Source organism: Leucopleurus acutus (assembly GCF_964270905.1).
Source record: "Leucopleurus acutus genome assembly, chromosome: 19".
In the NCBI taxonomy this organism is placed as follows: Eukaryota; Metazoa; Chordata; class Mammalia; order Artiodactyla; family Delphinidae; genus Leucopleurus; species Leucopleurus acutus.
This window is the reverse complement of record NC_139161.1, coordinates 22,503,192-22,529,800: the sequence shown is the minus strand read 5'-3', so window position 1 is coordinate 22,529,800 and position 26,609 is coordinate 22,503,192. Positions and strand designations below refer to the sequence as shown.

The following is a 26,609-nucleotide window of genomic DNA, read 5'->3' as shown; positions in this document are numbered from 1 at the left end:
CCTTTTCTACAAAGGAGCTATAGAAACTGCAACAAATATGTAACATCCAAATGTCATCACTTAGCTTTAAAACAATAAAATACAGAGGTTCGAGGGATGGGTAGGCATATAAAAGGCAGGGAGCTTCAGGACAACGTGAATTCTTCTGTAATAGGCAAGCTACACAGGTTTGGTTCACTTAGGCAAGTCAGGTGTCACATGCCCTTTGAGAGGGAAAAATATTTTCTCCTAAAAGGTACCATGGCTAGCAGGGTCACCTTTAAAATCCACATACTTTTCTTCACTATTCCAGGGATCCTTTTCCTGGAATGCTGTGCTTTTCCCTGATGGAACTGCGTACATTTTTAAAGCCCAGCTAAGAGCTTATCAGAAGAGGGGAAAAAGGAATTCAGTTTATCCTGATTGGGTGTTAATGACCCTGTAAGATGTAATTTCTTTTATTTTGTTCTGTTACCTAGAAAATCTATCACGGCCTTGTAGTATTGATTATTCAATCTATAAAGAGCTCGGTTTACAGCTTGACTGTTAGTAACAGGGTTATTCTAATGAGTGACTCTTCAACACCTCAGATTTTCACTAAATTCCAACCCATCAGCCTAACAGTCTAACACTAAGTGTCTTTGGTGATGACAGCTTATCTCCCTTCCCTATCATGAAAAGGCATGTCCAGGTAACCAAAAATAAAACTCATTCTGTGCTGTCTGTATGAAAACGACTGGCCGTTTGCTTGGGTATGCCATGAAAAATAAAAAGCAGAGCTGGAGGCACAAATCATCCTTAGATACGTCAAACCTCTGAGCAAGAAGGATCTTGAAACAGGTTGCTTTTGCTCTGAAGTTGTAGGCAAACTCAGCCAAGGGGGCAGCCCATGTTCACTCATTTCTGCAGGGCAGAAAAATGGTTGCTGATGAGCATTCCATTTCTGAGGCGTTTTTTCCACTTTAGTGGCAGCCAATGGAGTGAATTATTACACAAAAGAAACAGAGGGAAGCCACAGAGGTATTTGCAGCTCTTACTTTTTGAAACCCATTTCCCAAGACACATGTGAGTGGATCGTCACCCAGCTATAACTTTGGCCCAATAAAAGGAACACAGGAGATGAAAATTAGGATCTGTGAGTGTTCCCCACTTCAAGATCATACTTATAACATTAAGGACCATAGTAATTTCAAAACTCAAAGACTAAAGGGCTATGAAAACAAGCAAATAGTATTGTTCAGTTGCTCTTCCTGTTCTGGCGTCAAAGTCAGTGGAGCTTGGCAAAATGTTTTATGCCTTTCTTTCTGAAATGGTTAATAAGGTATCAGGCTGAGTCTGCTTTAATGGACTGAACATGGTGGCCTTTCTGGCCTGGCCTAGAGAACTTTTCAAGTCCCTTCCAATGGGCCATTGCCTTGGCCTTCTTTGTCCATTTCTCATGCTCTAGCAAGAACTGGCTTTATCTGTCTTCTCCTTTTGTCTCTCTTTTCTATAATCTGTTAAGTAGTTATACCCAGGGCCACATTGGCACAGTCCTTTTGCTTATCAAGAAAATGTAAACAACATGCTGACTTGCCTTTTTTTTTTTACTTGCCTTTTGCCTCTTTTCGTTGGTCACAGCTTGAATTCTGGAGCTACCCAATATCCCCCAAACAGAAGCCCAAGGTGACATATGAACTCTGGAAAGAACGTAGTCAGGCTCTGTTGTCCCTAAGGAGGGGGAAAGGCAGAATGGTGTCTGCTCCTTTCACCTTAGAACTCTCCCTGTCATGGAGACTCATTTTCAAATATTGACTCTGTCAATAGTAGCACCAACTTGGCCTCAGTTACAGGAGAAATGACTGTCACTGGTTATAAAGACTTGGTGTGGAATGACAGATGCCTTGCAATAAATACCTAGAAAAGAGAGAAAAACAATATATTTTTTAACTTGGTCTGCTACCAGTCTTCCTATGACATTTTACCTGCTGGGAGCATAGCTTCTCTTACATGGGATAAAGAAAATAAGACGCTTCCCCCCTTTTTCTTTCTCTGGAAAGAGTCCTCCTCAGCTCTGCTGGCAACTTAAATGCTGTGACCATACCCATTAGCTTCTCTATCATTGTAATTGTTGTTAATTGTTATAACTGTTTTAGTTATTAGTGGTGTCATTATTGCTCTAGGTCCTCTGTCTGTTTTATGCTGAATATATTAGTGCTTTTCTTTTGAATTACCAGTCTTTATTTAGTGCAGAGTTACGTTTTTTGGAGAGACGTTGAGAAATGCTGGCATTAAGCTTTATTCTTTTGTTTTTCATTCCAAATGGACAGACTGGAAAAAAGTAATTAGATGGAATAATGTCCTCAAAATGAGAATGAGGATGTTTTGAATTAATTAAATGGTCAGAATGCTGCACTATTTCTGATCTCAGACTGCTGCCAGAGGAGTATAAACCTAAAGGAACCTCAATCCAGCCCATAGAGGCAATCCTTCCTCTCAGGCTCCCAATTCCTTACTGATCTAAAGACATCAAAGTCTCCTCATGCTTCCTCTGTTCACAGGACATGCTGGGCAAGTTTAGGGAGAAGCTGGACTGGCCCAGCAGACCTCCCAGCCTTCAAGCTCTTCCTGGGGCCAAGCTTCAGGGATCAAGCCCTCCTTGGCCTTACCTCTTCACCTCTTCAAGGTTTGATCAGGCTTCTGTTTTACAACTAAAGCTTCAGGGAAACCTTCTCTGACCCCTCAGACTAGGTTAGATTCCCTATTATACACAAGACCCTCAACTTCTTCTTTGCAGACATATCGCAATCATAAATAAATAAATAGTTGTGTGACTGTTTCATGGTGCCTCCACTGCTGGATGGCAGCCCTAAGGGCAGGGACCGTGTGCGCGGCTGATGCAGAATTCCCAGCATCTAGCGTAGTCCATGGCACAGTAGGTTCTGTGTACATGTCTGTTGAAGGCTAAAGAATGAATGTAGTGAAGTTGTGTGCACACATATACCTAAAGCCAATCACATGTGTTAAACTGGGAGTCTGCAATACAGAATCCAATCTTGTTCACTTAAGACGTTCCTCTCCCTGATCTCTTTAATACCAGAATACCTCTGTTTAGATAGCAAGTCCAACCTTTTCCCCATTTTTAGCCCTTCATTCTGCTTATTTTCCAAAGCAGCCTTGTTATGATTCTGACGATTCCAGTTCTTGGGCTAGGCTAAACTATCTCCTGGATTCCTCAGCTCTATCTTCTTTAGACCTTTAGCTTATGAAAAATTGAAGGCATCTTCTATCTTTAGTTTTTCTTGGAAGGCTTTTGTTTTTCTGCTAGCTTCTTGCGTTCCCTATGATCTGTTGTGCTTTTAGAATAGCTTTTTTTCCAGGTGTTCTCCCCAGGTGTCTTAGATACCCAATATCAAATCACTTTTTACATATATACCCAAAAGGTACTCATAATCTCAGGAGCTGTCCCACACCCAGGCACATGGGGAGCAGTACACCACAGTGACCATCTGCTAGGCCAGAAAAAGCCAAGAGAACTTTGTCAGTCTTACAATTTGGAAACATCAAGTTATGTTTTTAAAAAATCTATTTTTATAAAATTATTTTCTTTATCACATAAAAATCCATGAAGAATATTGATGTCAATATACTTTTCATTCCTAAACTTAGGCAAAATCTTGGGGTGAATAATCAACTCCATTACAACTGAAAAAGCATTATATCCTCTGGGAAAACTACTTCATTTTTCAGGAACTGATATTTCTCTATGATTTCACACACTGATATCCGCCCCCAAAAAAACATGCCTTGTCTTTTCAATAGTTAGCATTTTTTCCTAATGAATTTTTTTTTCCAAACATATTCTTAACTCTGTGCCAGAATGTTTCCAGTGTAGTTGTCTTGTTTGCTACCCTCTGTTGTCTACTGCATATACAAACATTTTCTGTGTAAAGAAAACATGCTTGAGTTTCTATATGGTTAACATTTTTACTTTTGTTTGCAATATCTGAATCTTAACTAAACAGCTCTGTCCCCCTCTGTTTTTGTGCACTTTAAGATTCCTACTAAAGTTCTTTTCCAGAGACATATAGGGATTTTGTTCCTCTGTGCCTTTATTCTTTGAATTGCTCGTAAGTTAGGAACAAGGAGAAAAAAAGCAAATATAGCCAGGGCCTCTGTCCCCCCACTGCCCACTTGCCCTCTATCTATTCCCATCCTCAGCAACTAGCACCATCACTCCTCATGGGAGGGTCAAGACAAATGAAGGGAAAGGTGGAAACTGTAGAATAAGGTCCCCCCAGATCATTTGAATTTTAATTAGAACCCAAGACTCCTAACTCCCATCAGTAGGAATGTCATCTTTTGTAGGTGCTTTGCATATCACTCTCATACATAGTGTCCTAAGGAACGGGGAGCACTGCCACATTATCCCTGGTCCAGTGGGCATTAGCTCTCCTGCCATTCAAATCCCCAGATCCTCTCCCACTTTGTACTCTAGTGTTTAACCTTTCCGGGTAGAAGAAGATCAATACGAATTCTTCATTGTTAAGAATCGATGACTGTCCTGTGGCATCACTGCCATCTAGTCTTGCTGAGAAGCCCAGTAAATCTCTTCAGCTGCTTCTAAAGCTTGGTTTGTCGTCTTTGGTTGCTTTCATTTTTAATGCAGATCACTTTAGTTTCTGTTCCCCTGGGGGCTTGCAGATAAATCTTGGCAGACATGTTCAGCATCTACAAATGAGATGCTGGAAAAGGGCCAGCCCACCCAGAATTTAGTTGTAATGGATGAGACACCCCCTTGGTTCCACTTAAAGACTGGGCTATTCGTTTCCACATTTATTGGTAATTACCTCATATAGTAAGTACCTGGGTGGGAAGTGCCCAGGATGAAGTTCCTGTGTAACAGAGGAGGCCAACCTGTGAGACTGCAATGCAGATCTGTGCTGGCTGACTCAGCCTCTCTCGTAAACAAGCAGAAGTAGGAGACTTATCTCATTCTTTCAATGCATAATAAAAAGAAGCACTGGATAGTTTAGATGCCCTGGATGAAGAAAGTCTGGCAGAAGATTTCTTTGTGCTGCTTACTTATAAACCAAGTGAAAAATTACCTGCCTGATTTTCTTTTATTAATAAACGAATATATTTATCATATTACTGAATAGGATCTGACTAAGGGTGAACTGTAAATATTTAATGTTAGTTAATGATCTCCTTCTCCCACAGTCCTTTGCTCATGCTGAGTGTCTGGCTGTATCTCATCCCAAACCCCCTGAATCTTAGGTTTCCTAGGGGTAATATCAGAACCTTGGTTTCCATTTGCAGCAAAAATGTGGGCTCCATAGAAAAAGACAGGGTCCTTTTAACTTTGATTTCTCCTCTCTTTGATCAGTGGACTATGCCAGTTATTATCAGGGCCTATGGGATTGCCATGGTGACCAGCCAGACGAACTGTCCTTCCAACGAGGTGACCTCATCCGCATTCTGAGCAAGGTAAGGATTAGAGTGTGGGGCCTGGATCAAAAGTCGATTTTCTCACTCTTGATGATGTAGTCACCATAACCAGAATTAGCCCATGTCATATTCTTCTCTTGTGTGTATTACATGGTTCCCTCACACGTAAACTTCCATTGTTTTATAATTGTCAGGGAAAATTTTTATTGAAAATTCAGATTCAGGAACCAATTTTCAAATTTAAAAATAGAATAAAGTAGACATAATACTAAAACTATGCCAATCAAAATTTGATCTTTTTAAAGGGTCTTGTGGTGCTTAAAAGGTCATCACCACGTACATAATTTATTACCGTAAAATACTCTTGAAAATATTCTAGCTGGGTCAGCGCCTTCTTGTTTCATCTATAGACAAACAACACTGTAACATAGTTATATATGGGGGGAGGAGTCAGAGCTAGTTAGCTCAGTTGGTTTGAGCAAGTGCTGACAAGGCCAAGATAGTGAATCCAACTCACAAGGGCCAGCTAACTTCATTCCCTTCCTCAGTCACAGAGGTAGCCCCTAGCCACAGCTAACCATCTCACAAATGGTATTGCTGGATACAAAAAAGTGGGCAAAAATAAGGATATATTATTGCAGATCCATCACCAATGTGAAGAAGCTTCAAAACTCATGGGCTGCTGTTTGAGGGATCAGTAACACCATCCTTGTAAAGAAAGACTGCACATATTCTGTATAGGTGGGCTGAGGAAATCCACTCTGTCCCTAAAAAACTTGTTAAAAAGTTCTCCCTCTAGAGGCAATCAATATCAACAAACACATTTTTGTAAGAGGCACAATTTGCTCTTTAATTGATTAGTATGTGAACTCCATAAAGGAAAATTGAAAACCCATTGTGTTATTAACGCATCCCTTGCAATTTATCTTTGTTCTGTAAATGTCATTACCATGGCCAGGTGTTTGTCTCAGTTTGAAATATACCACAAGCTCCTTAAGAAACAGACCAGGGCTGACAGAAGGTAGCTTTCAGCAGTTCCAACGAGTCCCCTTTGAACTACGACCAAATTCAGACCCAACCTTTTTCCAGAGAGCAGGAGGCCCGCAATCCCTGCTGGGTGAGATCAGAATCTTCTAGTGATTTCTTCCAGACTCCTAATTCAGCACCACCCTAGTGCCATTCCGGTGCAGCTCCAATACACCAAGAATAAATTGGAAGCAAAGAAGGGAGTGGACATTGGCCTGATTGGTATTTCAAATGCCCGAAAGCAAGACTTGCCCAGTAATAGAATTTGTGTACATTACCACGCTGGGGTAATCGAGTTATCCACTCAGGTGTGACCAGGCCTCTGTTTGCGCAGAGCCTGCAGGTGAACAAATTAACTGTTTACATTGTCTGAGGTGCCTGCAGCAGGAGGAGGGGAGAACAGAGTCAGACTGTCTGCTGGCCTTCTCTCTGGGTCATGATTATTTTGTTTGTTTTGCATGTCTTTTGCCTTTGTTAATGACTTCTCACTGGGGGTCCATTTCCTCCATTTAGAAGGGGCTGTGCGGTGACTTGCCCTTGCAGTATAGAGCTGTCTGCGGTTACCAGGGCTATTGTAATATTGAGATTACAAAGAACATGGGGACCTTCCCCAACCTGTTTTGGGTTTTTTTAACCAACCCCCCTTCCCCTCCTCCATTACTAAAAGCCAATATATCAGAGTTTAATTCACAGGGAATAGTTTGCTGCCTTGGTTCTATCGGGCATCTTTCTCCATCTCCTGGAAGGTCCTGAGTTCGTAGTCATCCCTTACCTTGGTAGTAGCACATTTCTTACCCCAAAAGCTACACCAGTTGCCACCCTTCTCCACATTGCTCATCTCTGCATGGCAAGGGAAGAAATGAGAAGCTAGAAGCTTAACTGAAGTTTCCCTCATAAAACTTCATTCCAGTTAACGTTGGCTTGGGGAGCATTTCAGATTGGATTTACCTTTATTATATTACTTAACTCAATAAGAGTCCTTGGACAGGAAGGAACCTTAAAAGGCCACCTGATCCATTCCCTTGCCTCTAAAAAGCACAAATGAACCAATTCAGACAGATAGAAAAGGAGATTCCACTGCCATTATCAGCTGTATGTCTATTCAGATGTTCAGTAACTCCTAATCTCAGGAATTTTCTCTCATATGGATCCTAAATTTATTCCATATTATTCCATATTTAGCCCCAGCTGGCTTCCTTTATTGGAGTCAGTTACACTCTGCAGCCTGCCTCTCACACCTGCAGGGACAGAACTGACCCAAGTTGAGGTTAGTCCAGAAAAATGGTATCTAGAAATCTCCATTTTATTTTTCTCTCTGGCCAGTAGAACTTTTGTCAGGCAACAAAAGCCCACTTCTTAGGAACCTAGAGAAGTCTATTTCCCTGAGAAACACAAGACAAGATGCAACTGAGTGCAGCTCAGCTTACCTGGAGCAGTTTCCTTACCTGTAAAATGAGGGAGTTGTGTTAGATCTCTAAGGTTCCTTCCACCTCAAACATTCCCGGTCTAAATCAACATGGTGAGGCTGACTTTGCAAATCTGCTAAAGAAATTCCACACAAAAATGTGCCTTAGCTTTAATTATTTATTCAGATTAAACAAGCAAAAAAATTCTAAGATCTTTTGTTTTGGGGCCTCATAAATACATTTGGCTTTTCCCTCTCTCTTTGTATGGTAAGAAAAATATTCTGAGGGGCAGGGGGTGGCAGGTAGAGAACAGAAGTGGCCCCTGGATGGGGGAGTGAGGTGGGAATTGGGGGGTAATAACTTTATTCTTGGGTTCCTGCTGTTCCCTGCTGTTTCTCTCTTTTTTTTTTTTTTTTTTTGGTATTTATTTGTTTTTTTTTTTAAATTGAAGTATAGTTGATTTACAATGTTGTGTTAGTTTCTGGTGTATAGCAAAGTGATTCAGTTTTACATATATATGTATATGTATATATATATATATATTCTTTTTCAGATTCTTTTCCATTATAGTTTATTACAAGGTATTGAATTTAGTTCCTTGTGCTATACAGTGGGACTTTGTTGTTTATCTATTTTATGTAGAGTAGTACATATCTGCTAATCCCAAACTCCTAATTTATCCTTCCCTCCCCCTTTCCCTTTTGGTAACCATAAGATTGTTTTCTGTGTCTATGAGTCTATTTCTATTTTATAAATAGTAAGTTCATTTGTATCATTTTTTTCAGATTCCACATATAAGTGATATCATATGATATTTGTCTTTCTCTGACTTACTACACTTAGTATGATAATCTCTAGGTCCATCCATGTTGCTGCAAATGGCATTATTTCATTCTTTTTTATAGATTAATAATATTCATTTATATACACACACACACACACACACACACACATATATATATATATATATATACACACACACACATACATAAACACACACACCACACCTACTGTTTCTTAATAGTTGCCCAAGTATGACCCAACCCTCAATCCTAGAATCCTAGGACCAAGAGAGTCTGTTAGGGTCTAGGGCCTTTGGACAAGAATGATCCCAGAAAGAGAGGTATTTACCCTTTAAAAAATTTTTTCCAGAGAAGATGATTGGCTGGGTAAGAAAGCTGCACCCCATAGATAACCAAATGCCCATCACCTGTACTATTCTTAGGGAAGCAAATCGTCAACAGGTGGGTTACTTATGTGACCCTGAACAAAGTCACTTAATCTTGCTAATCCTTATCTGTAGAAATGGGATAATTTCCTCATCTGTAGAAATGGGATAATTTCTGTTTATAGGGTGTTGTGATACTTTCATTAGAGAATTTGTGTAAGGAAGCGCCTGGCATCTAGGATGATAATTATTATGATATTCCCCTCTTTTCCACTAACAATAAACTTTTGGGGTCAATATTGGGTACACACCAGGAGTTCAATAAATTATTAGTGAATTGAGAGAAAAAAAAAAGGTAGCCTGTCCTGCCAAGAACTCTTCACAGAGATATTCGAAAGCTCAACAGGTCCTCTCTTGGAAATAGAAGGCCATCCAGTGAAGAGGCCTTACATGGAAATACACTGTGCCTTTCCTGGTCTGAGAGAGTTTGTCAGTGGCAAAATTGATCAATTGTTCAAACTTCTTTACGCGGGCCTCTCACTGTTGCGGCCTCTCCGGCTGCGGAACGCAGGCTCCAGACGCGCAGGCCCAGACGCGCAGGCCCAGAGGCCGTGGCTCACGGGCCCAGCCGCTCCGCAGCATGTGGGATCTTCCCGGACGAGGCCGTGGCTCACGGGCCCAGCCGCTCCGCAGCATGTGGGATCTTCCTGGACGAGGCCGTGGCTCACGGGCCCAGCCGCTCCGCAGCATGTGGGATCTTCCCGGACCGGGGCACGAACCCGCGTCCCCTGCACCTGCAGGCGGACTCCCAACCACTAGCGCCACCAGGGAAGCCCCTGTTCAAACTTCTTTGAGGAGAGGCCAGAGCCATGTATCGCAGCTCTGAAACAGTAAGCAATGGCACAATCTGCAGGACCCCGCCCACCTCCCCGACACATCTATCCATTACTAAGCCCCACGAAGTTGCATGCCCACTTAATGCACTGAGTTCCAATTTGGGCCGCAAATATAGTAAAAGGAGATTTTAAAAATGGAGCAGATCTGTGCATCCAGTGGACGTTGCCGCGTGCCTTCTGGTATTTCAGATATTTCTGAACAGCATTTTTGGTGCAGGGACTGAACTTCGCTTCCACCTGGTGCAGGGACGCAGCTCAGGCCACGGCGGGGTGTTTAACGCTCTTCAGTGGCTCCAGATTGTGGTGCTTGTGCAGGTCTCCTCATACGTAACCGATGGCTCCCGTAAATTACTTCCCACCATGCCTGAGACCACCGCAGAATTCAAGTTTGAATAGAGCAGGAAAAAGGTGTTTGAACGGCCTATTCACTCAGCTACATTTTAATTTCCTTTTCAATCTTGTCCCAATTAATTTCACAAAATTAATCTCGCAGAAGCAAACTCGGCAGCACAGAGGCTGCGGTTTTAGTGTGGCGGTCACTCTGCCTGAACATGAAATAGGAGCTAATATAAAAATCCATCTGCTGTGTTTGAAATACACGCCGGCTGCTGCTCAGTCCTGTCTGACATTCCAAACATCAACAGAGGGGAAAAGTGATTTGGGGGTTAGTGGCCATCAGTACTTGGCAGGGGTTCAACAACAGGTGTACTCCAAAAATCCATTCAGCCTGGGCACCAGGCATGACAGGGTAGGTGCTGAATCACCCTCGGTGCAGTAACACTGCGCCCTGGCTTAGTTCCTTTTATCTGAGGAGCATACAGCCCCTCTGTGGACCAGCACTGCCATGAGCATTTATTGTAAGTAGGAGAAAGGGAGGTGAGAAGTCTCTATTTGGATAAGACGAGCCACAGTTTCTATGTTTCAGAGAAGTGACTCTGTCTTCCTGGCTTAAAGGCCTCTCACTGGGGAACCTTTTTCTAAATAATAAAGGTACTTGTTCTACTCTTCGAGATAACCTAAATAAACGCCCATTTAAAAATTAGGCCTCCTCTTCCAGAAGTAATTTATAGTGGTAACATGAGCTGTCCAGCAGATAAGGGCAAATTAAAGAGAGAGAGAAAGAAACTCTTTCTCAATTGTCTAGAAAGAAGAAGAGGTCCCTGAATGACCCTTAAATGGTCCCTGTTTACCATTTAAGGTAAACAGAGTTGATAGGCTACATCTCTTGAGCTTATGTTGTGTGACTCATGAGTTGGCCCTGGGCTCCTCCAGGGTTTTTCCAGCTACTTATTTCCATGGAAGGCAGCCTTGGAGCAACAAGCTGGGCACCACAGAAGCGTTATATTTACATGGTGGCTTAGCCAGGGTGGGGAGATATATTCTCACCGCCCAAACACACCATGCTTTGGTTGTCTTCTGGTACAGTTGGTATGGAAACAGGGAGCCTTAAAGGCAAGGTCAAGTTTAACATTGAACATATGATGCTGTCAGATGGCCATGGGTCTTATGTGGATGAGGATGGACCGATTTCATCATCCTGGGTGACGGTTAGCTTCCAGCACTGGATTGGAGCTACTTAAATTCAGGCCGGGTCCTGGCTCCAAACCCAGCTCCTAGTTATCCGAATGCAGCAGGTCTGTCCCTGGCACACCTGGACTATGTTAACATAACACCATGTCTGTTACAGTGGGACTTTTAAAGCCCAGTGTTCTTCACCTACTCCCTCAAAGGCCTACTTAAAGAATGTAGACCTTTCCCCTCCCTTGACCCCAACCCCTCCAGAAGAGATTTGTATGTTGTAAAAATTATCTGAATGCAGCAGTACTTCCTCTTTTAAGTGTGCTTAGTTGAATTTGACAACACCTCATAAAAACAGATAAGTTAATTCCTTCAATTGCTTTAAATGAAGTTGTTTTTTTTTTAAATTTCAGGGCTCTGAGGGAAAGGAGGTGTTTGGTGACATCTAGTGTCCATTTAGGACTTCCTCAGGCACCATTACCCTCTGTTTGGCTGACTGGGGGATGGGCAGGGTAATTTGGGAGGTAATTCGGAGGTAGGAAGTGGGGAGAATACAGGCCTGGGGCACAGACTGCACAAACATAGTGATGCAACTGATCAATGCCTGCCAAAGAGCTATCATTCACCTCTGACCTAACCAAAGGGGATGGTGAGGGAGGGTACCATCAGAAAATATGTTTTCTTATTTACGATGATACGAAAAGAGAAGCAGAAGCTGTCCCCATAACCCCATTTCATGTGAACAAGCAGGTCAACACTGTGCTGTGATGACGAAGATGATGATGATGATGGTGTTTTCTCTCATTAATAACCCCTATGGGAGGCTATAGAGTTAGGAGAATGGGAATGGGATTTGGGGTCAGCTGGAAGGCAACGGTCACACACCGGTCAAATTCAGTAGAGGCCATTCCTTTCCCCCAGACAGGAACCAATCATCTAGAACAAACCCTGGCAGCCTCATTCCTTCCAGGTAATTTTTATAAATGAGGGGACACCCATTCCAAGAGAGGACAAAAGGGAGAGGGTGTTTGTGAGTGTGCGTGTGTGTATGCGTGCTTATGCGTGTATGTGTGTGTGCATATGCGTGTATGTGTGTGTGCATATGCGTGCGTATAAACCTGCAAACAAGAGACCTGGCTACATATCAACCTTATTCTCTAAACCCTGGCCATTTATTATAAAACCCATTTAAAAAAAAAAGTCAAATTGGCATTTTGCACTTTAATCTCCTCAGTCCTGAACTGTTGTCCTGGACAAGACCCTTCACTTTGTACACACACACAAACACACACACACACACACACACACACACACACACACACACACACCTTTCAGTCAGGTGGAAAGTCCCAGATCAGATAATTAGCTGTGAGACCCAGACAGAAATGTTTACCTAGAACCATATAAGCCATGGCAGGGTTAGGTTAATGCTCACGATCACCCAATGCTTTACAAACTCCAGTGTAAAAAAATTCCAGCCATTTATTTTGCGGTGAATTTATAACAAATGCTGTTAAAGCCTTCGTCTTTTGACAGAGGTAATAATAAATTCACTGTTAAAGACGGTAGTTTAATTCCTTATACCTCCAATACTGCACAGAATAAACCATATTCATCACTGAGTAATTTTTTACCACATAAATCTTTAAAACTAACCAGTGAAGGCTGTTGAGACTGAAATATTGTAAATTTATTAGATGTGCCCATGTAGTATTGGATTCAGAGGTTTCCATTAGAATATATTATGGGGAAAATTTGTGACATTCCCTCCATTTCCCACTGCCAGTATTATAACAAGCAGCCCCTCCAGAGTCAACTGCACGTTTATTAGACAGAGATTTAGTAATAAACTCACTAATCTGCCAGAGAGGCTGGATGACATTTCGGTGAGATGCTCTATTTAAAAGGGGTCACAAAAGCTTTGTTTCTGTGTAATTATTTTCTCAAAAGGAACTCAGCCTCCCCAAACCTGTCTGCTGGTGTTTCTTGGTAGTGTATGGATCCAGCTCTCCAACCAAACTAGCAAAATACTGAAGCAAATTATAACCTCATTGCAGATATACAGAGCAGTAACTTCTATGCTTATAGGATTAGTTACAGGGGGCTTGGGATAATTGGTTAGAACACAGAAAAGCTGGAATTAGCAGACATTGCCGGACTTGTGGTATTTAAGACTAATAAAAAGAATATTGATTCTCGCACTAGAAATAATAGACAATGATTTCAGAAAACTTACTATTTAAAAACTTTCATCTTGACATATGACGCATTCAAGATACAATTAAATCCTCAGATTTGAACAAAAATCCTTTTACTTTAACATATAAATTTTGAGTGAAAGTCTGTGCCTGTAAGACGAGAATATTCTTTCTCATAATTTGCTAGTGAAGCGACATTTAAACTGACCAACTGATTATATCAAACTGTAATACCCTCTCAAGTTTCATTAAGGAAATATTAATATTCCTAGAATAAAAAATATTTTTCCTTTTAGATTCAGAAAGTGCATCATCTTTTCAGCAAAGAGCTTTGGCGGTTTCCCTATTCCCACTAATATTCTGTATTTGCCAAGAGTTCCAGATACTAAAAACTTCCAAGGAGGATTGTGAACTTTAAGATTTTTTTTTAATAAAATAAAATGCATTTCTAAATATTAAGCAAAGGAGAAAAATCTCCTGGCAGTGCAAGACTGCAGCCCATCAGAATAATTGTTAAAAGACAGGACTCAGCTAGAAAGATAAGCGAAATACCAGCAATTAATATTCAGCGTTTCACATTATAGTCAAGAGGATGTGCTTTTCTCTGTGATGTGTCTCATAAGCTAAGAGTGTTGGGAGCCAGACTCTGAGCTCTGTCTTCGTTTTGTGCAGGAGGATTAAGGAGAAAAAGAACAGTGACAACAATCCTGCTCCGTCTGTAAATGAACAAACATCTTGATTTTATAGCTATTTGCTTTGTAAAACTGAGGAATGAAACAAAAATGACTGGATGCCTAAGTAACACTTTAATTCCAAATTCATTTACGCTGTAGCTATGTAGTTGTCACAAACCATAATGCAGTATTTAATTAAAATAACAGAAGTGTATCTAGATATGTCCTGGGGTAGCTATCACCAGATTATAGTCTATGCTATCCGTATTTTATTTATGAAATGGCAGAGTCTAAGGTGCAACTAGGCTGATACAAAAGCCTAAACATTTTAACCTGCATTTTTATAAAGGCTCTTTTTCTTTCCTGCTATGTCTTTAAATTTTTCCTCCTTCTATCTTTCAGGGGATTGTTTTGATGTCGATAAAGATCTCTCTTTCTAACTCTTGCTTTTCAACTGTTGACCTCCTGTGCCTTCTGGCTGTGAAATCCCCCATCTGTTGTCATGGAAAGGCTTGTTTCACAGGAGCCACAGCAAGCAGGGGACATCTTAGCGGAACTTGGACGTGGAGGGTAGGAAAAAAGCAAACCCTTTTCAGGCTCAGTGTGCTTGTTCCCATACAATCTTCCTTGCACCTTTTTTTTTCCACCTATAAATACCCGTTATAGTTTACACGCTTGCTTGCTCTACTTTGTGGATGTTCACATGCAGACATACTGCTCCTTTTCATAAACACATAGCATCTATCTTATACGCACCCACCATCTATCTCCTCGTTCACATTGGCTGTCCCATCAACCTCCTTGTCTGCAGAATTATGTTCAGCAAGGTCCCGATTTATAGGAAATAAATAATGAAAATGGAACAGACTGGGAAAGATAATCGAAACATTCAAATTGTTATTTTTCACTGTACTTTCTACAAACAGAGGATCTATAAACACCTAGCAAAGGTGTTCGCTGATTCCTAGAAAGCAATTAGTGCCTATTGGAACATTCTGACCCAGTGGGTCTCTACCTTGTATTTTCCCTGTTCTTATTTTTGATGCCCCAAGATCTCACCTTTTTAAATGGCAAATGATGCTGTGTTATTATTTTCATTATTTCTGCTTCTTATTTATCCTGTTTATAATGACAAGTTTTGTCATCATTTATCCTCTATAAGATAATCCTAAGAATTACAAAACAAAAACAGTAATTGCAACCACCTTTTTAAAGAAAATAGCCCTTGCAATTACTATATAAAGATATTTGATAATGGTAGGATCAGATCACAGTCTGATCCTACAGCAAGGGTCTTTTGGAGAAGGATCTCTTGCACACACTTGTAATTATTTTCGCCCCTTTCACAGGTCACATAGAAAGTTAATTTCAGTAGCTGCTAATTTCCATCCAACAAGAGCGCGGTACTTTAAACCACCCAATATAATTGGATTCAAAACAAATTTAGGAAATCGAGTGTGTTAGAAAGCAAATAAAAATATCCTTTTGGTAAGAAGGAGGGTGAAAGTGGTAAAAATGGCCTTTTTTTCTCTTTTTTTCCCTTCACAACTTTGCCATTAAAGTTGCACCTACAGCTAGAAGTTTGGCCGTGAAAAATGGTCATTTTGTTTCTCTGCTCAAAGAATGTTATTAAAATGCTAATTTAAAAGAAAAAGGAGTTAAATATCTAGCGATGGTGCATTCTAATTGCAACCATAATGAGCTCTCTAAATGTGCGGTGCCCCTGACACACACAGAGCATAAACAGCAGTAAACAGATCATTAGTACCCGCGTTCATTTATTCTGGCGACCTTACCATGACCCCACCGAGGGTAGGGTGAAAAGCAGGTGGCTCTGGCTGTGACACCCCCTAGAGGGATCCAGGAAATGTAGCTATAAGCGGTTGTCATGGAAACGCCTATGTGTGCAGATGATGTAACACACCGACAGGCTGTAGGCTTCGCAACTGGGACGTTGCCTTTCCCTCGCCGGAACAATCTCACGGGTTAAATTATTCATTTCTTTAATTCACATTGCAAAAGGAATCCTAATTTTCTTGGTTATGTGCAACTCTCTTCCATTTGTCTAAGGTCTGTCATCCTCTCTCTTTCTCTGAAACCTACCCCAGCTTCCTACATTCTAGCCCCAAATCACTGAATCTGACAAAATCAAGTGGAGGAAAGGCAGTGGAAATCTGATGCTAACATCTGTACTTATAGAGGGAAAATATAAGATTTTAAGCTAAAAATTAATAATATAGACAGTGTTCCTTTCTGATGAGGGCATGGTGACCAGGGACTAAATGTTTACCTGTCCTGAACAAGATGGCTTTGTTTGGAGCAGGACAGGGTCAAAGTGATTACCTGATGCAGAGAGTGTAAAGCAGACAGGCACCAGCCCCAAATGAACACATCACCATAGCAAGGTGCAGGGATAAGAGAAAAACATAAGAGAAAAGGAGCATCTGCTTACCCCCTCCCATGTCCAATTGAGGGAATCGAGATTAATAAAAATAATTCTTTGGAGAATGATTCCACTCTATCCTACCCTGTTTTGCAATGAACAACCTCAATAACCTTACAGCAACAGTAGAATAACTTTTCTTCTTTTTTTAAAGGAAGCAAAAAAGACGATCCCTGGAAATTATTTTAAAATAAAAAATATCCTGGCCTGCGCCTCCCCCCCCCCACCCCCACTGCACTTTAGATGAACCTGTGATATTGTAGCAATGGCCCTTGAAGTGCAGTGGGGAGGTGATTTAGGAGAATATTAAAGGCAATGTGGAGATTCAAGGCGCCTCTCTCAGGGAGATCTGGAGAAATACGCAGCACAGATGGGCCGAGCAGATTAAACATTTCCGTCACATTGTTTCCAAATTGTGTTGTGGTGCCTGAGGCTGGTACTGCGGTCAGAGCAAAATAGAGTGGTGCAGAGCTGCGAGCTGCACAGTTTATGGAATACATATTAATACGCCAGTCTCACATGGTATCACCATTCTATCAGCTCCGAAATGGTGCTGTCTCTATTGTTCCTGAATTCTGCACTTAGCACCTTGCTTTCTCCTGTCTGCAAAGTGTTTACCTTCCCTTTATCCTTCCTCTCCTTTTTAGTCAAAGTTCAAGTTGTGTGTTTCTCATTTCTCTTTTCCATACAGCCCTGTTCCGCCTTCCCTCTTACCTTCACAGCTTATGATTTTTCTGTCATGCACACTCTGTATTTTGCCCACACTTCCATCACCAACAATGTCCAGTGTGTGTGCGGGTCCTGCACCCCTCCCTAGCCTTGACTTGGTCATTATCCACTCACATCCAGTTCAGGACATCAGTTCAGACTTGAGGCTGAATAGTCCCCTGCACTCAGGGCTCTCAGACCCTCCATCTAGCTGACACATTCCTCTTCTCAGAACACTCAGCTCTTTGCCGGGGCGGGCGTGAGCTTTGTGGAGTTGTTGCCATGTTCCCCCCGCCCCAGCTGCTGTCGCTGGCCACCAGCCTTTCAATGTCCCCTTTCTTAGACTCAAAGCCCCCCATCCCTGGCCCCGGCTCCAGTCTCACCAATGTCTAGGTTAGCAGGTTCCCTGAAACATGGCAATAAATAAAACTAGTTCAATTGAGGCAAATTTAATGATACATTTTTATTATGATTTATAGACCAAAACTCTGAATAATGGATAAAAGAGAAAATGACTGCCAAGAACTTAAAACACGGTGTGAAACAGCCTGGAGAGGCCGCCAAGCTACCCAAGGTTTCAGCCAAGCATTGGGCTCTGATCCTTTCACAGGTTCCAACAGAACTAATCCACTGTCGACCCAACTGACCACTTGCTTTCTCCTTTGGTAAAATCTCTTCCTAAAACCATTTGTCCTGAAAAATGGGCACCTGTTTGTCTGTGGTGAACAATTGTTTTTCTCAGCAATTGGAAGGGTGCTGAGTTAGAGCCCTCAATTTATTTAATCACTTTTGATAGCCTCAGAAAGCATTAAATTTCCAAAGCTGGATTTCAGTAGAGAAATTGTAGGCCAACCCAGAGTAAAAATATGATGTTTTTGGCTCAGCTTGGAATATTACAATCTACTCTGCTTAGGAATTCAAATTTCCCATCTTTACTAATGATAATGTATGATGTACAGGCACTAATAAGAGAAATAAGCAATCATAAACCAATAATTCTGTGATTGATTGGCCTTTCCCATACATATGTGAAGCATTTATTGATCTTTCATGTTAGGGGCTGATTGATTGTTCCCTTGAAGAGGTAGTCTCTTGTTTACAAGCACTGAAATAGTGAAATTTCATGGTTAAAAGAATAAAAGTATGAGACATTTTCTGTGAATCTTGTTCCACAGAGGCTTATCGAAGCCCAATTCAATGTGAAAAGAGAACATTTCCATTAGGAACATTCTCAGGGGAACCAGCAGTGTCAAGCAGTTTGCTCCAAAAGCCATCATGTGGATTTGAATGGAAGCTATAAGAAGACACCACAACTTTTAAGTCACAGTTAAATAGATGGCCTTAGGGCTTCCCTGGTGGTGCAGTGGTTGAGAGTCCGCCTGCCGATGCAGGGGACATAGGTTCGTGCCCCGGTCCGGGAAGATCCCACATGCCGCGGAGCGGCTGGGCCCGTGAGCCATGGCCGCTGAGCCTGTGTGTCCGGAGCCTGTGCTCCACCACGGGAGAGGCCACTATAGTGAGAGGCCCGCGTACCACAAAAAAAAAAAAAAAAAAAAGAGATGGCCTTAGAAGGGATAAGCAAGCTTGGTCAGCCTTTGAAGAAGGAATAGACTTGGCAGCTGGAAGGCTGAAGCCTTGGAAACCCAGAATGGCAGGATTCTTGATTTCCTTCCACTGTTTTTTAAAAGTGGGGGTAGGGGTGAGATGGCCACACTGGGCCAAAGAGCAGATACAGGCCATAAAGATCATTGTACTTTCCCCCTAAAGTGCTGGTTGGTCAACTGTAGAGGGTTCATAAACCCTTTGAGAATCTGATGAGAGGTCTGGGCCTCACCCCAGGGATAAAACGCATGTACACATGCACACAAATTTTACACCAGTTTTAAGGAGTTCAAAGATCCCTTCACATGCATCCACAGAGAGGCCATGGGTCAGAGACTCCAGTTTAAGAATCTGTGCCCTAGAGGATGGTGATTTCCTTTTGTTGGAAAAGCCTAGGATTCACTGAGCCTAGAAATTGAATTCTCAGCCCAAGACTGGATGGTCATTCCAGGTCATGTCTGTGCTACTCCAGGGGAGCCATGGAAGAGCTTAAACAAATAGGAACCAGCAGGGAGGAGAGAAATTAATATGTAGCAATCATGGAGTAAGGGTATTTAATCTCTTTTAAGGCTTATGATAGGCGCCTGCTGGTTTTCCCCCTGATATCCCCTGACACCTACTGACAGGGTATTTGCAGCCACACAGGGACTCAGGGCCCTGTGACAGGAGGAGCACTGAGAAGGGCCATGATAGTCTTGAAGCCATAAACAGCAATAGGAAACCACTGGAGGCAGAGTCAAGCTGTGTGGCAAGCCCGTGGTTGGTGGCCATACTGCTTTTTGTTTATAGAATTTGCTGTTCTTTTTATGGCAGGTTTGGTAGGGGTTTCTTTTCCTTGTTGATGGAGATTAGCAGCACAAATCCTTTTAGGGCAGTGTGCAAGCCCCCATAAACACTTTTGATTGTTGCTGATGGTGAGCGCTGTGCCTATCTCAGATTCCCTCAATACTCTGCTCATCCAGGCCAACAGCTTCTCCAACCAGATAACGGAGTCCAAATAGCCAACCTTCGTTTTTAAGACTCCTTCATCTGAGGGGTTCAAGGAGGTGGGGCAGGGTTGATGTTGAGGAAAACAGATGTTTGATCAAGCCTAGAAATATTTATGACGAGAACAAGCCACACATTATACTATTTTTGAGTGTAAGTCTTCTTGAAAGATTTTGTGGCAAGAAGCAAGCACTGATGTAAAGGGTTTGGGTTTTTTTTAAATAGCTTTTTATATTCTTATCCAAATCATCTTCACTTAACCAGTTTGTATAATCAACATTTTAGCTCTACCACACACAGTGTATAGAATAGAGAGTTACGGAGTGGGGAGCCTGTATAATTCTGATACCCTAACATTGTCACTTGTAGGTGTGCATCCCCACCTTGAAGGTAGAAACACTTCCGCATTGAGGATTTCAGGTCTCCTGGGACTGTCTCAGGCATTTTTCCAGTCAGTCCTTCCAAACATCTGGGCAAAAAGAAGTCAAACTTTATTGAAAATGTTGATACCAGGAATTCAGTTCTCTCTGCCATCCCAAAACTAAAATCCAAGAATCAGCAACTTAATGAAAATGCAGTAAATTAGCACCTCTAGACAAGAGCAGAGTTCATTCAGAGCTGGGGTCTGCCTGGCTGAGCCAGTACTCTCTCCATTTTAATAGTTTAATAAAAATTAGCATAATTAACGAACATCTGTATGATCCAGAGTGGTGCAATTTGGCACTTGGAAACGAGGGCTTAAGCATGATTGCTGTGAGTTTAATGTTGTTTTAATTCTTTTTGGCGCTGCGCAGTGAAATAAACGTTTGCTGGTGATAGTTCTCCGCCGGATCTCATTTGCATTTTTCTCCCTTTGATTATGAGCAATTGTGGACTCCCCAGCAATTCATCAAAGTAGAAATTATTTTAACATACCTCGTGGTGTTCAGACTGGGCTGGAGCAATGCATGGTGGGGTGGTGATAGGAGAAGAAAAGGCTAGAAATATTCCATTCACGCTTTAAACATCTCAGCCCTGTAGCCTTTTTTGGGTATCCAGCCAAGGGATGAAATCTGGAAGACAGTGAGATCCCAAGACCTGTAGGTGCTTTGATTAAGCTCCTAGGCTACCACAGCAGGATGCATATGGTCTCTGAGACTGTGCCATCCTCCTTACACTTCTGCTTGCTCTTTTGTTTTGAAGGGCAGAGAGTTGATTGCACACACCCCAGTTCCCACCTCTGTGGTGAGAATGCCACATCTGCGGTCGGCAGGGTCAGTGCTCCCCTCGAGCAAGAGCGCACTGACTGGGAGCCGGCCTTTGCAGGTGTCCTGCTGTGCCTCATCTGCTTCCCGTTTGCACCCTCTTCAAGTTGGCAGAGAGCACCTTCCCAAGGCTCTGTTCCTACTCCTGGCCTTACGGCTGAAGGGGGATGCTGCCAAGTGGGTGTCAGAGTTGGAAGTCTTGAACGGTCCCTAGGGAGAGAATGCCGTAGCTGAGCCCCTCAGGTGACGAAGATGACAGCATGTGGCAGTAGAAGACCACACCTCACCCATGTGTAAGCAAGCTGACTTTTATCAAAAGACTGTCAGACAACATGGTGCCCACCCTCTGCCAGTGAGATAGCAGAAGAGCTGAAGCTAGAGTTTTTAAGATAGAGTATGCGTTTCCCCCACACAGCAAGGCCCTGTCGACATGGCCACTGCAGCGACGTACTAATGCAAGGCAACCCTACAAGAAAACTTAAGGCAGAAACTGCCCTAACTTCGGTGTTGGGAAATGGACAGTAACATAACTCGTACCAAGAGGAGCTTTAAAATGTCCTGCCGTGGGAATTCCCTAGCGGTCCAGTGGTTAGGACTTGGCACTTCCACTGCCAGCCCTGGGTTCTATCCCAGGTCAGGGAACTAAGATCCTGCAAGCCTTGTGGCACGGCCAAAAAATAATAATAATAAAACAATAAAATAAAATGTCCTGACAGGCATAGGCTGAGGAATTCTGGGTAATCTCCCATACAGCAGTGCAGACTGTAGGGGGAAGCTGGCCTCCCTCCTGGGGGAGGGGGGCAATGAGAAGGTGCTATGGGAATGAGAAGGTGCTGTAGGGGGAGGGGAGTGGACACATTCATTTATTTATGACAGGTTTTTAAAAGGTAATTCCCTGTTCCTTTTAGGATAAGCTCAGTAGTCTCACTTCTTATGGCATCTGAGATGCTCTTCATGGTATTTAGGGAGCCATTTGGAGAAAGTGTCTCCAAAGGCAATTGCTCTCTTCCTGCCACAACCATTTCAATCACCAGGAAATATCTTGGAGTTTGTTGTAACTAAATCTGCTCAACTGAGAGCATAAATCCCCACTGTTCCCTTCATTTCTTCGTAACCTCATTTAACAAAGTTTTTTGGGGCCCCATTCTGTGCCAAGCACCATGCTGACTACTGGGAATACAAGAGCAAACAAAACCAACAAGGTCCCAGCTCCCACAGAACTTTCCACCCAGTGACTGGCAGTGAGACAAAGGCCATCAGATACAAGGCAGCGTGATGATTCATTTCCAGGGAGGCACAGGGCACAGGCGCTGTGGACCACAGAGCTGGGGCCCTCACTTAGAGAGTGGCGAGGAGAGGCTTCTGGAGAGGCCACAGAGGCTCAGGAATTGAAATCTGAAGGCTGCTTAGGAGTCAGCCCTATGGAAGGGAGAAGGGAAGTAGAGGCTAAACAGGCAGAGGAAAGGCTCCATGGTGAGAGACCCTGAGGCCCATGGGAGTAGCAAAGACAAGTTCTGTTTTACTAAGGGTCGACTAGATTTAGGGAATAAATGACAATGCTGGGCAGTGAATGGAACTAGATGATGCAGGGCTTTGTCCACCTTTTTAAGAAGTTGACAGTAGGCAGTAGGAACTCACTAAGGTTTCAAGCAGAGCCGTGATATTATCAATGTGCCTTTTAGAAAGATTCTGGCTGCAGAATGAAAAGCAGATTGGAGGAGAACAAGAATGGAGACACAGAAACCAATTTGGAGGTTGTTTCTGTAGTCCTCAGGAGAGGTGACAGTGACATGACTCTAGGCTATTGCCAATGGGAATGGAGAGAACTGGATGGATTCCAGTAACATTTTGGATAGAGAATTGACAGAACTCAAGGACCGATTGGAAGAGGAGGGTGAAATTGGGAATGACTCTTGGGTTTCTGGCTTGAGTAACTGAGTGCATAGCGGTATCACTCACTGAGACACAGAACACAGGTGGTCAAGATACTCTGTGAATGGGAATGGATACAGAGGCAAGATGATGGTTAAATTTAGGACACAGTGAGTTTGAGAAGCTTGATGGACTTGCACTTCGGTATTGGGATCCAACCCTTAGAGATCTGGGCTGGAGCTATGGTTGTGAGTCATTTATGCAGGCATGGTGGCTAAACCACAGAGGTGTATAAGATTGCTCCAGAAAAGTGCATCAAGTCAGAAGAAGGCCAGGATAGAAACCCTGGAAAACCACATTAAAAGGAGGGATAGAGGAAGATGAGGAGAATGAAAAGAAGCAACCAGAGAGGGAGGTAGGATGGAAACCAGGAGAGTATAATTATAGAAATTAAGAGAAGAAAATGCCTCAAGAAAGGTCCATAGTGCCAGCAATACTGAGAGATCAAGTAAATTAAGGATTGAAAAGTGCTCATAGAATTTGAGCAATAAGGAGGTTATAGGAAGCGTAAGTGGAATGACGGAGGTTGAAGCCTGCTTAGAGTGGCTTGAAGAGTGGATAGAAAGCAAGAAGTTGGGGCAGTAAGTGAAATACATTCTTTCAATAAATTTGTGAATTGGCAGCGTAGACTAGTCGAAATGGGAAGCAGACATGCATTAGGGACTAAGTAATTATTTTCAAAGACGAAAGAAACTTGAACACACTTCAGTGCTGACATAAGGAGCCATTTACATTAGAGGCAGAGGTCAGACTTCTTAGAACCTGGTCTCTAAGAACAAAAGCAGAAGGGTTACAGGTGCACATTAGGTAAGTTCCTGTTTGGGTGGCTGAAGGTTGACAGATCTGATGGCTTCTCTTTTCTCTTTGAAGGTGGAAAAAAGGTCAGCTGCTGAGAGGAAGGGGAGAGGCAGAGTTAGAGGAGGGGAGGTACACTAACAAAAAGAAACAAAAAGATAACCAGTTGACCCAGAATTTTAGTGTGTCAGCAACCTGGTTTTCTTTTTTTCCTAGAACTCAGCAGCCAGGTGGGCAAAAGGCAGACAGTTGGCTCCATGGTACCCGAATCCAGTTGAACTGGAATACGTATATTTTCCATGTATTCCTAAATTTCACTTCCTTCAAAAGAAGGAAAACATGTTCTAGTGCTTTCAGGAATAGTCCTATAATGTTCAACATCTGCTGTGCTTTTGAGAAGCTCTTCTGTACTCAAGGAGCTCCGTTCTCAACCCTGTGAGCTCCACTCTCAAACCCTTCTTTTAAACCCTCTCATTCCCTTTCTTGTTTGCCCCTCCCTGTGGCTCTTATGTCCTGCCTGTCATTATTGATGGACCTGTCAACCTCTGACCTCTTCCAGGGGAGGAATCTAATGTTTAGAGTACCTACTATGTATCAGGCACTTTGAACTGTTTTCATGTCTGCGGCGTCACTTATATTCCCCACAACAGAGGGGTGATATTATCCCTACTCTTACAGAAGAGGAAGGTAAAGCCAGGAGACCCTCCAGTCACATGGTTACTAAATGACCAAGTGGGGACAAGATCCCAGTCTGTCTGACTCCGAAGCCCATTACTCTATGCTGTAAACTCCCAGGGAGCAAGCAGTGTTCTGATTCATCATCCATCTCATGGGAACTCAAACAACACTTTGCACATAGAAGGTGCTTGGTAAATATTATTGATTTGCACTATGACCTGACTCCCTGAATACTTCAGTGCTCTGGCATTTTAGGGTGTGCCCAACTTTCCCCAAAGGAGCCGTTCCACTCTGCTTGGTAAAAGACATGCTCTTTAGGTTCAGCAATGGCACCAAATGTGCTAAATTTACAATGTAGACAGAAAGATGGCAAAAGAAAAGCAGTTTTTCTTCCTTCTAGATAACTTTTAAATTTAGTAATCCCATCAGGGGTGTTAATGAGTTGTACTGACAGTGTCTACAAAGAAACCACCCAACAGAATCTCCCATGTGATCATTTAACAGATTAACAAAGATTAACAGAAGCATGACTAAATTCCAACTGAAACCATCCTCTTGTCATTTTTCAGGAATACAACATGTATGGCTGGTGGGTTGGAGAACTGAACAGCCTCATTGGGATTGTTCCAAAGGAGTATCTCACCACCGCCTTTGAAGTGGAAGAAAGATGAAGCCCAGGTATCAGAACTATTGACAATGAATTTGTTGGCCATGCCTTTGTTTCTTTGTGAAGGATGAGAGTTGCCAGTGAAGTAGCTTTTCTTCATTTCCAAAAGTGATGCTGGTAATTCACCATTGAAAGAAGATAAGGCTGTAATTGTTTTTCCTAAATCGGGCGACTGTGTCAGTCAGGATTAGGTTCAACTACATGTGACAGAAAACTCAAAATAACAGTGATTAATTGTTATTAATTAACACAGAAATTTATTTTTCTCTTCTGTAAAAATCTGGAGGTAAGTAATCCAAGGTATCTAGGTCCCAGGTACCTTCTCTTTTTGCCCCACTGTGTGTGGTCAACATTCCCCAGGTTACCTCATGGCCCAAGATGGATGCTCCAGTTCAAGCTATCATGTCTGTATCCTACCCAGAAGGAAAGATAAAATGACAGGATAAGGGCACACCCTCTCCTTTTAAGGACATTTCACAGATGTTGCACACACCACTTCTGCTTACATCCCATTGGCCAGAACTTGGACATACAGAGACACCAAGCTGCAAAGAAAGCTTTCTTCTAGGTAGAATCTGTGTCCAGCTTAAAAGTGGAGTGGGGCAGGGTCGGGCCGGGACGGGGGCGGGCGGGCGGTGGTGGAACTAATAAATTTAAAAGGGAGAATGAATATTGGAGAACTAGGAATTTGTGCCACAAGGATGGATCTGTTTCTTTACGCACAGCTCTCAAATCCAGAGTACCATTTCCCCCAAATGCCCGTGTATTGCAATATGATTGGCAAAGATTAGGAATCCAGTATGAGGATTCCTATGGAACATAATCAAATTAGCTTTTAGGTAACAAAGAATATGGATTGCATTTTATCAGCAAGAACCACATCATACTTTAAAACAGCAGAGTGAGTGCTTTGGGTGGGGTAACAATAGGATTAGAATTAGGATGGTGATGGAGGACACCAAGGCTAGCATGATATCACTAGCTCCATCTTCTGGCCTGAAATGGAAGCAGCCTTTATTGATGGGGTGAAGGATGTTATGTGTGACAGTGATACAAACTGGCCTTGGAATCTTTCAGACCAGGGCCCACTCTAGTGTGCAGCAGCAGTTGAGTGGTTCATTTAGGAAAATACATAAGGAGAGATCTTACTCTCTGATGCCCCTGTACAATCATGAAGCACCAGCTCGGGCCTCTCGCTCAAGGTTTGACTTTATGATTTTCTGAACGAGGACTCCATTTCCAGGCCATGAATGCAGAA

General features: G+C 42.5%; 1 protein-coding gene across 1 annotated transcript in view; it reads left to right on the top strand.

Annotated features, from left to right (window-relative positions):
• SKAP1 (src kinase associated phosphoprotein 1) overlaps positions 1–25,355 on the top strand; it is a gene marked incomplete at both ends in the record, with an annotated part of 280,095 nt that extends 254,740 nt beyond the window's left edge. The window contains 2 exons of the mRNA XM_082861196.1: positions 5,348–5,448; positions 25,254–25,355. Coding sequence (XP_082717322.1) covers positions 5,348–5,448; positions 25,254–25,355 — 203 coding nt within the window. The remainder of the gene's footprint in view (positions 1–5,347; positions 5,449–25,253) is intronic.
• Positions 25,356–26,609: the final 1,254 nt, after the last annotated feature.